Source organism: Phyllopteryx taeniolatus, chromosome 1 (genome assembly GCF_024500385.1).
Source record: "Phyllopteryx taeniolatus isolate TA_2022b chromosome 1, UOR_Ptae_1.2, whole genome shotgun sequence".
NCBI lineage: Eukaryota > Metazoa > Chordata > Actinopteri > Syngnathiformes > Syngnathidae > Phyllopteryx > Phyllopteryx taeniolatus.
The window spans coordinates 12,256,484-12,267,342 of record NC_084502.1 but is presented as its reverse complement, the minus strand read 5'-3'; the positions used below and the strand labels follow the sequence as shown (position 1 = coordinate 12,267,342).

The window sequence follows — 10,859 nt, the reverse complement described above, 5'->3', positions numbered from 1 at the left end:
ATTCTTCTCAATCAATTGAAAAAAAAAACAACCTGTTTTTCGTAAGCCAGTGCAATTACTGTGATCGTCATCAGTGCGTCTTCATATAGATGAATGTCACGAACGACTGAAAGGTCATTGGAGCAAATGTTCATTTCCGAAGTGCGTATCAAATGGTTTCCGTTCGTCAGTCCCCAAGAAGCGGCTCTCACTTCCCGAAAGCTCGTTGTTGTCCACGTGTGCTCTGTGATTGGAGGAATTTCTTTCTTTCAGTCGTGCTCGTCTCGGCACGGAGCAATTGGAGCACACGGCGGATATCTTGTTAGCCACTGCGATGTTTTTCTATTATTTGACGAGCTCTCTTCCTTCGTGTTTGTCACTTCGTGAGGGTTTTCACAACAGTCGACATTTTCCGCGCTGAGAAGGAAAACGTCCACGCCGCACCCAAATAAACAAGAGGAACTGCGAGTCACACCTCAAAGGTCAAAGGTTGACAATGTGAGGAGAGCAACGTCAAGTGCCGTGTGTGTGTGTGTGTGTTTGTGTGTGTGTGCCTCTTACAACTTTATGTCCCATTCCTCTCATGAAAGACTGAAATCTGGTTTAAAGGTCAAAAGAAAATATGGATTAAGTAGCGTCAAAGTACCAGGAAACATTAAAAAACAACAACAACAACACTACCATCTTGTGGGCATAATGGACCAATGCAGTTGTTGTTGTTTTTGGACTTTTGAGACGTAGACTTTGTTACTTATCGTTAAAATTCGGGGGTAAATGACATATATGAGGAATTTGAGGAATAAATGCATCAAAATCACTGCGATGACATTTGACCCGATGACAGCTGAGCGGACAAAGCATGATTCGGATATGGAACAAAAAAGAGAGACCGCAGTCCTCCGTCACCAACTTCCCTTTGTGCAGAAGCTCAGCGAGGACCGCAAGCACCTTTGTGCAGAAGTGCGCCGCGTCTGCTTTGTGCTCACACGCCTCCCTTTCAGCGCACAGCACAAATGTCTGGTCATACAAATCATTTTGAAGTCCTGCACTTTCGAGCACATCGAACAGGCTCAACTGTTCAAGTGGAGGCCCGAATGGCTTCACTCGTGCGCACAATGAAGTGGATACATTTGAACTGAATAATTGCCATTTCTTTTCAAATGTGCAAGAGAAATTGCTCATCAAGTTTTTAGTTATGACAGAAACATTCTTGAAACAGGGCTTTCTGACTGTCTTAATTTGTATTGTCTTATTTGTTATGAATGAGTTTTCCAGAGGGGCGGTGCGAGCTAAGCGTTTTATTTTATTTTTCTTTATTCATCCCTTGAGGCAAGTTCGATTGTCACAGCAGCAATATTCACCATTACAGCAGCAAAAAAAAAAAAAGAGTAAAGCAAGTAATGAGAGAAAAACTATTTCCAAAAACCCCTCAAATAGCAGCAGCTATAGATTTTTCACTGAAAACATGAATATTTTTGCCCTACTTTATTCAGCAGAGAAGTATTTTGATTTTTTTGGTATGTTATTAGAGTGGGATTTTGTGTCGGAAGATAAGGCTTGACATAAACTAAATGCATACGCAGGCATTTATTGAAACAATGTTTGTTAATTGTGATTGCACAACTCCACTGCATCATACTGAGAGGTGTTGTTAAAAATCTCGTACTGTGGATATAAAAAGTAAACACACCCCTGTTATTTGAAAGCATGAGCACCAGTGCCACGGTGGTTGACTGGTTAGAGCGTCAGCCTCACAGTTCTGAGGACCGGGGTTCAATCCCCTGCCCCGCCTGTGTGGAGTTTGCATCTTCTCACCGTGGGGTTTCTCCGGGCACTCCGGTTTCCCCCCACATCCCAAAAACACGTGTGCGAGGTTGATTGACGACTCTAAATTACCTGTAGGTGTGAATTGTTGTATGCCTGCGATTGGCTGAAAATGGATGGATGGATGAAAAACATGAGCCTAAGATCATTTCGAAAACCTTTTCCACCTTCAATGTGGCCGATACCCTGTACAGTGCGCAGTATATTCTCCTCGCCGACTGGCTGTCGCGACTCAACGTCACGTGAGTTCGCGTCTCGAGAATTCGTGTCTCGAGTTGCATTTTCCCAACTCGACTGAATCGGCGGAGAAGCTAATTATCGAGTGTTCGCCTGACTCGCGTTACGTCAAACCCGTCTTTTGCATCACCTGACACAAATTGCCGCTTATTCAGGCATTTGTATCGACTTTCTACGTAATCGGGTCGCAATCGGTCTGGACACACTGAAAGGCTCCAGTTTGAGCCGAAGAAAAACGCCTCGAAGCAAGATGCTACCGCCACCAAGCTTCACTAAAGGTATTGCGTCCTTTTGGTGACGAGCAGTGTTGCGTCTGTGCCAAACATACAGTGGGTACGGAAAGTATTCAGACCCCCTTCAATTTTTCACTCTTTGTTATATTGCAACCTTTTTGTTAAAATCATTTCAGTTCATTTTTTTCCACATTAATGTACACACAGCACCCCATATTGACATAAAAAACGGAATTGTTGACATTTTTGCAGATTTATTAAAAAAGAAAACTGACATATCCCACAGCCATAAGTATTCAGACCCTTTGCTGAGTATTTAGTAGAAGCCCCCTTTTGAGCTAATACACCCATGAGTCTTTTTGGGAATGATGCAACAAGTTTTTCATACCTGGATTTGGGGATCCTCTGCCATTCCTCCTTGCAGATCCTCTCCAGTTCTGTCAGGTTGGATGGTGAACGTTGGTGGGCAGCCATTTTCAGGTCTTTCCAGAGATGCTCAATTGGGTTTAAGTCAGGGCTGTGGCTGGGCCATTCAAGAACAGTCACAGGGTTGTTCTGAAGCCACTCCTTCGGTATTTTAGCTGTGTGCTTATTTTTGAAGGTGAACCTTCGGGGCAGTCTGAGGTCCAAAGAACTCTGGAGAAGGTTTTCTTCCAGGAGAACCCTGTATGAGCTCAAGAGGGGGCTTCTACTACTCAGCATAGGGTCGGAATGCTTGTGGGTGTGGGATATGTCAGTTTTCTTTTTTTAATAAAATGCAAAAATTTCAACAATTCCGTTTTTTTTCTGTCAATATGGCGTGCTGTGTGTTCATTAATGAGGAAAAAAATGAACAGAAATTATTTTAACAAAAAGGTTGCAATATAACAAAGAGTGAAAAATTGAAGGGGTCTGAATACTTTCCGTACCCAGTGCATATTTTGAAATGATGGCCAAAATGTTCAAGCTTGGTTTGATCGGCTCATATCACATTTTCCCACGTGTTTCGGAGAGTCTGTTCAGTTCACAGTCGTGAAACCCAATTATCTTAGTTGTTCATTTTTACGTGCCTGCTTGAAAAGATGAACAAGAATAATCAAAGTTATGCAGGTTATGCGTCACATTAATAGCGGAAAAAGTTCTTAAATGTTTTTTCTCGGTCTGATTATTTGTTACTCACAAAAACCTGGCTTTTGAACAGGGGTGTGTAGAGTTTTTATATCCACTGTAGGCAAATTAGGGATCCTAAATGCTGTCAGATGATGATGATAATGATAATGATGATGATAATATTTGAAGGTGAGGGATTGTCACATTCTTCGTGCTTGAGTCTTCTTCCTGGGCTGAGGAAGAGGAGGAGCCTGCTCGCCCGTGCCCGCAGGTTCGGAGCCCTGAAGGGAGGTAAGAAGGAGGTGAGGTGAGGTGAGTGGACGGCGCTGCTCTTGTTCACAGTCAAGCCTCTCAACATGTCCGAGGCCCCCAGAGGGGCCCGGACCGGTGTTTGAGAAGCCGTGCTTCCCACACTGTGTCGATTACGTATCTTTCCTCCGACCTGTGCTGCTCTTCGGGGGCCGGTCGTCGGCTGCTGTGGCTCGCCGTGCCGGTTGCCGCGGTGTTGCCGAGGTCCGGTTTGACCCGCCGGCCGCTCCCGGTGATGAGGATGATGATGGCGATCCTCATTGGGTGGGTGACGACATTGATGTTGCTGCCCTTCAGGATTGGTCCACCCCAAACGAAGCTCCCCCTCCTCTGTTGGAATTGAATGAATGAACGGGATGAATATTTCTTATCTTATTGATGGATTTGTTCCAAAGTGTTGCCTTACCTTGAACTTGTTTATGTTTTTCTTGTACGGCTCGGACGCAGCAAACGATTAAGATGATTAGCAACAACAGCGCAAGGCCTGCGCAGGACAAAAAGTCAAAATGACTCGTAAGACATGCTCGAAATATTGTTTTTTTGTTTCATCGGTGAAGCGAATTTACCTCCCATGCTGGCCAGGATGCTCACCATGATCCGAAAATCGAGGCCAAATAACTCTTTGGGGAAGATCGGCGTGCCAGTAAAGATGCCACAGTGAGTCCGGCAGCAATGGAGACAACTGCAGAAAAACTTTTCTGGCTATGTGGACAATACTCACTCGAGCCGATGCACTTTTGGATCACACTCTCGCTGCTCATGGAACTGACGCGATTGGAAACTTTGCAAGCGAACGAATCGCGAATCACCTCGTCGGCAACTCGCAGCACCGTCCGTCCGATTTCCTGAGGCAAAACTTTTCCATTCTGAAACCACGCAACAGTGGCGTTCGGCGTCTGTGGGTCAGAAAGTAGTTCAGAGTGCTTTTTTTTTTTTTTTTTTTTAAATGAACAACAAAAGAGATTTCAAGCAAAAGAAATGTTATTTATGACCAGGTATTGAATCTACGCACATGTGATCAGGTTCAATAAAAGACATGTATCTTCGTCTTTGTGAGTCTTCTCAATTTTGATCTGCATACATTAAAAATGTTTTTCCCCGATTCAAGCCCCGTCATGAAAAGGTTGAGCTCAAAGCCTGAAAGTCTACAAAATCTACAGTATGTAAAAATACGCGTATATACTGTTTACATCGGCTCGTCTTTCCACAGAGACTAAAAGGTAGAAACATGCATTCATGTGTCGAAATGATCATTATGGTGTACTGAAAAACTTTTTTTTTTTAAAGTTGTCTGTTATTAACATGTACGTTTATAATTGAACTCATGTTGCATGTTGATTGTATGTATTTTGACTACATGAAAAAACAACAACAAAAAAGTGTGTTGGCCCTTACCTGACCAGCAGGCATGCATGTGAATTTCACATTGGGCAAGGCACATTCCATTTTCAAGCTCAGCTTTGGGACCGCATCTGATCACATTTGAAAGGTCAACAATTACGCTTAAAAGCCGAGTTACATTTGAACCCTCATCGAAAAGACTTGGAAACGTCAATCTTTAGCAGCACAAAAACATTGCAGGATATTAGATTCGATTGTTTTAAGCATTGATATCTTTCATCAAAATATGCTGTTTATGTATTCATAAAATAGTATATCATAATTTTGACATTCTTATTTTCAAACTAACCAAATGAAGTTCTAATCTTAAGCGGGGCGACACAAAAAGAAGACAGTGGAAGACAACGTCGTTGATACATACCCAGCACACACAAATATAGACTTTGCTTCTTTATTACAGATTCTCCTTTTGCATCAAAAACCTCGGGGATGTATTCGCCCTGACTGCTTTTCTTCAGGCTTGTCAGCTTCAGGGATCCATTTTCATAAACATCCTCCCGCTTCCCTGTAATAATCCCGTCTGGTTTTTGATCAAAGATCTTGATCTTGTTGTGCTGCCATTTCAAGCGTTCAGATTTTTGCAGTGTGTGGCGCAGAGGCACGGCAAAACTCCCGCCGACTGGGGCGTAGGTGTCGCAAACGTCCCGGGAGTCTGGAGCGACAAGAAAATCGAGGAAAGCAAAGCAAAGCTAATGTGTTTCACACGCAAGGTAACGCAATGTGCTTCACATGATTAAAAGCATGACAAAAGACAAAACAAAAACAGCTTCAAAACATTGAAAAACAAAAGAAAAGAAAAATACATTCATTCACTCATTCATCTTCCATTCCGCTTCTCCTCAGGCGGATCGCGGGCGAGCTGGAGCCTATCTCGGCTATCTTCGGGCGAGAGGCGGGGTACACCCTGAACTGGTCGCCAGCCAATCGCAGAAGAAAAATACAATCATAAAAAAAAAAAAAAAATCCGAGAAAGATCATTTCAAAGTGGAAATGCTCTAAAAAAAAAAAAAAAAAAAAAAAAAAAAAGCATGAGAAAAAAAGAAGACCTAAATTAAAGTTCTGAAGAATTTGATGCAAGGGTGACATATACAGGCTGAACAGGAGGGGTCCAAGAACTGACCCTTGAGGGACCCCATAGGTCAGTGCCATACGATGAGATTGAACACTTCCAGTGGTTACAAAATGCCTCCTTTTCTCCAGGTAGGACCTGAACCATTTAAGGACTGTTCAATTTAGTCCTACCCACGCTTCCAACCTGTTGAGCAGTAGGTTATGATCCACCGTATCGAAAGATCCAACATTACAAGAACCGACACTTGTCCTGAATCAGTGTTCAACCTTATATCTTTCAGCACCTTGATAAGAGTGGATTGTGTAGTGTGATGAGTTTGGAAACCTTATAGAAATTTGTCAAAAAGTGAATTTATGTTCAAGAAAACGCTGAGTTGATTTCTGGACAATTGTGGCTATGAAGGGGAGGTTTGAGATGGGTCTATACTTCGCTAACATGGAAGCCATTTTTTCGAAGAGGCTGAATGGCAGCTACTTTAAGAGCTTTAGGAAACTCAATTATTTGCCGCATATCAGCTAGTACTGAATTTACAATAGTTTTAAAATGGAAAAGACATTCATCATTTAAAAAAAAATATATGAGTAGTTTTACATCTTTGCTAAATATGTTGATTTGATCAGAAATTGGCGTTGCTATTCTTTCTTTTGTTCCAGTGAGTTAACGTGCACAAAAAACTTTTTCTGCCTCACTTCCTGTGTTCACCCCCCCCCCCCGAACACTTGTGACTTGCCACCGCATTCAGCCATCTCAAGAAACATATTGCTCCTCTACATTGTTTTTTACACTTTGTCTGAATTTGCTGTTCTTTTTTTACAAACAGTCGCATTGTGGTCTTATGTTATATAATATTGAAAAAAAAATTCCACTCTCTTCCAAAAATTCCACTCTCTTCCATAAGTCACAGCTCATTGAAGTTATTTGCATGTAGGATCATTTCCATATAAGCAGTATTAAAGAAGTACAAGATATGAGCTGTCAGTAAGTTCCCAAGGATCTTCAAAGTAAAAACTACTCGATACCAAAAAGAGTTGCATACCTGTGGAGGTAAGACCGCAGCAGAGCAGGAGCAGGGAGACAAGCGAAGGAGAAGCCATCTGCACCATCATCATCAGTTTCAAGAACAACAACTGCTTGTCAAGATCAAGGTAATTTCCTGTCGGAGCCGTCAGGACCTCGTTGTTCACTGTGAGATGGTCTCAAAAAGGAAGTGGTTCCCCCCCCCCCCCACCTACCCCCCCCCCCCCCCCACACCCCACCCCCCCCCCCCGACTTCAAATGTAAAAAACAGAACAAGAAGTTGCACCTTTAGTGAGGCTGCATTTGAAAAAAAAAATACTGTCACAATAATACTGTTCTGTCCCAATAATAATCAGTTTGAAGGCACTTGACTAAAGAATTTGGCAGATGCAATGGCTCGATTTGTCCACAGGGTTGCGCTGTGGCACTTATTTAAAAACGAACTGATCTGTCTATACTACAGCCACTCAGCTCCCATCTGACACATTCCACGTGGTGGAGTATTTCACACACAATATATACTGTGTAAACGTCGCAGGCCATCATTAGAGGAGCTGTTTTAGCAAAACCACAATGATCACGAAAACCTGTAACTTGGGGGTGGGCCAACTCACAATTGATTTTCATCAGTCAGATGGGCCAGACCATTAGGAAATGAGTGTGGGGGGGGGCTATGGAATGTCCATCCATCCATTTTCTGAGCCGCTTCTCCTCACTAGGGTCGCGGGCGTGCTGGAGCCTATCCCAGCTGTCATCGGGCAGGAGGCGGGGTACACCCTGAACTGGTTGCCAGCCAATCGTAGGGCACATAGGAACAAACAACCATTCGCACTCACAGTCATGCCTACGGGCAATTTAGAGTAATATAATATTTGTGAAATTGTGTATTTCAAAAATGAAATAATAATATTCCATGCAACTGATAATTTGATTTGTTTATAATTAAGTCGCAGTATCGTTTGCTAGCCAGTTAGTTGTTTTCTTCGGCTTATCCGAGGTCGGGTCGCGGGGGGCAGTAGCTTCAGCAAGGACGCCCAGACTTCCCTCGCTCCACAGATAGTTAGTTTGCAGTTATTACTGAGATAAATGAATCAAAAATAAAAATGAATTCATACATTTGAATGACCAATTTTTATGGGGTGGCGGGAGGGACGGCTCAATGAGTGCAAGAAGATCGTACGACTTTTGCTCATGCGAAAGCTCGGTGGGCCCGGTTAAAGATGATTCAAATCCATTGATTGCAAATACGGTTTTGTCGAACGGATAGCTTTATGAGCGTGTCGATCAGAAGGGAGCATTTTATTGTCCTTGTCACACGAAACAGCTCTTGTAGCTAACGTCGTTTAATTGTGAAATAAAAGTCCAGTGCAGACCGAGTCAGCTGTCAAATTGCAGAAGCTTCATCTGAAGACGGACGTGGGCTTTGGGACACTTGAGTAGAACTTGAAATTGGCTTGGAGGCTTTTGAGGAAGGGGAGACATTCAGTGTGAGTTCGCACATCCCGACCGACCGACCGTTTGTGTTCCTGTCCTGTGTGCGACACAGATGACCCTGTTCTGTTCAACGGGCCTTTATAAATAGAAGAGATATTTTTCCACTGCGCGGGTCCGACATCCGACCGAAGGCACCGCACAAACATTTGCGATCCAATCGCCGACTTTTACCGAGAAACTCCACAGCCCATTGGCAACCCGGCAATCGGGCTCATTAAGGCTGACCACATTTTGCCTTTACTGACATCGAAAAGCTTGTGAGCGTTCTCAGAATAAACCAGCTTGTGTAAGGACAGGGAGCTCCAGTCAACACACACTTTAAATATTAGGACATGTTTTATAGGACTGCTGAGTGCAGCTTGATAGGGTTCATAAATATAAAGTGTGTTAGTGGAACGGTGCATTGTGCAGTCTTTATTGTGTACAACACATATTTTTCAGTTTACTGTAAGACCAAAATCAACAAGCAAAGCATAACAAGCTGCCGATGCCACTGTTGATGCGCACAAGTTGATTGGGCTTTCCGTTTCGGGGCGATGAGCAGGCTCAGCGTCTTCCGGGCCGGTGAACGTGCGGACTGCCATCTCGGGAGGGCGCGAGCCGCCGTATTCGGGAGATCGTACTGGAGGCGCCGGGGGGACGACTCCCGTTAACTGCCGCTCAATTCTTCATGACATTTTGCTGTGCTGCTTGAGGGGACGTGTCACGAGGGTTAGTGAACACACTCTTTGCAAGTTTATAATATTGATGAAATAGTACCGGCCCTACTCTGAAACTGCTGGAACTGAGGTTCACAGGTCCATAAATATGAATATACATATGATCACTTCTGCTCACATCTGCAGGCCTGTGGGGATAATCTAGTTGTGGGCCTCTCCACATAGCAGTCTAAATTTGGAGAAGAGTGGGAGGGAAGGGGCGATGGTAGGCAATCGGGGAGAGGAGTACGGGGCGGGGGGGTGGTTACGGAGGGACTGGGGAGATTCTGAACGGGAGAGGGAACGTGTGTAAAGCTGCCAACAGCAGCAGTCGGTCCGCCTGAGTAAACAAAGCTGATAGAGTTGACGTTGCTTCTCCTTTTCCACTTCATTCCACGACAAAACAAGAAAATAAAAATATGGGGGCTGCTTACAAGTATTCTAACTGAAGCTTCTTGACATGTACAGGATACCGAACTTCACCGAACATCCGAAAATGATCCTCAGCCAGAAGTCCAAAACCTTAACTGGTGACAGCAGAAAATTTCATGATGAGCCAACATTGTGTCGCCACTACTGTATATTCAAGAATTTACTCAAAGATCTGCATAGAGGCAATCTGCTCAAAATAAATGTAATGCCTTGGATACGGGTCAGCGTAAAGAATGGATATCAATGATTATTATCTACTGAGTGCATGTACAATAAAGCCACCATAGGAAAATAAAGTCCTGCATATAGCACGAGGCGGTTCCCCGGTTTCTTCCCACATCCCAAAAACATGCCTGGTAGGTTGTTTAAAGACTCTAAATTGCCCATAGGTGTGAATGTGAGTGCGAATGGTTGTTTGTTTCTATGTGCCCTGCGATCGGTTGGCGACCAGTTCAGGGTGTACCCCGCCTCTCGCCCGATGATAGCTGGGAAAGGCTCCGGCAGCCCGCGACCTGCGTGAGGAGAAGCGGCTCAGAAAATGGATGGAATTTAAGATCATCTGTGACAGGTAGATTCCAAGCCAGGATACAGCGCAGCTAACTTCACAGTTGCGAGGGTCAGGCTTTGAAGATAGGGAAGTTGTCTTGGGCCAAAATGATGCAATGTTCCGTAATCCACAAATACTGTAGCCAGTTAGGAAATGCTCAGATTTCAATGTTGTCTTAATCCACGATTCGCAGAGAGACCAAGACCGGGTCGTGCTGTGGGGTCTTGCATGTATGATTGTCAGACATTCTGACACCGGTTGCATCATCAACAAAGCCTTAAATAGGAAGTGTATCACTGTGGCTAGTAGAACGTGATCGGGTGATAGATTGGCTGTCTGTTATGACTCTGACCGTATGTCCACTTTTGTCCCTCTACAAAGTTTCATCGAACTCTGGGTTTTATTTACATCTGTTTTCCTATGTGCGTTTTCGAAAAAGGCCATTGAAGCAACAAATCTAGCGGTGACCTTTGACTTTGGCACAGCACTGCGTGTCCATTATTATCAGCTCTTCCATGCTGGACGAT

The 10,859-nt window shown here is 43.9% G+C and overlaps 1 protein-coding gene across 1 annotated transcript; it reads right to left on the bottom strand.

The window, feature by feature from the left end:
• Positions 1 to 1,547: 1,547 nt before the first annotated feature.
• LOC133465394 (T-cell surface antigen CD2-like) lies at positions 1,548 to 9,239 on the bottom strand. The gene is made up of 9 exons (XM_061748157.1): positions 9,134 to 9,239; positions 7,181 to 7,339; positions 5,434 to 5,724; positions 5,067 to 5,143; positions 4,393 to 4,567; positions 4,238 to 4,291; positions 4,078 to 4,155; positions 3,805 to 4,001; positions 1,548 to 3,643 (listed from the first exon to the last, which is right to left on the bottom strand). Exons 1-9 carry the CDS (start codon positions 9,237 to 9,239, stop codon positions 3,563 to 3,565), a joined length of 1,218 nt encoding a protein of 405 aa, XP_061604141.1. The 3' UTR covers positions 1,548 to 3,562.
• Positions 9,240 to 10,859: the final 1,620 nt, after the last annotated feature.

Bases quoted from the DNA above. Each gene is read 5' to 3' on its own strand.
- LOC133465394 (XM_061748157.1), bottom strand. From the start codon at position 9,239: ATGGCAGTCCGCACGTTCACCGGCCCGGAAGACGCTGAGCCTGCTCAT. The intron at 4,292-4,392 runs GTGAGTATTGTC...TCTTCCCCAAAG, and splicing joins CCAAAAGTGCATCGGCTCGA to AGTTATTTGGCCTCGATTTT. The intron at 4,156-4,237 runs GTAAATTCGCTT...TGTCCTGCGCAG, and splicing joins CATCCTGGCCAGCATGGGAG to GCCTTGCGCTGTTGTTGCTA.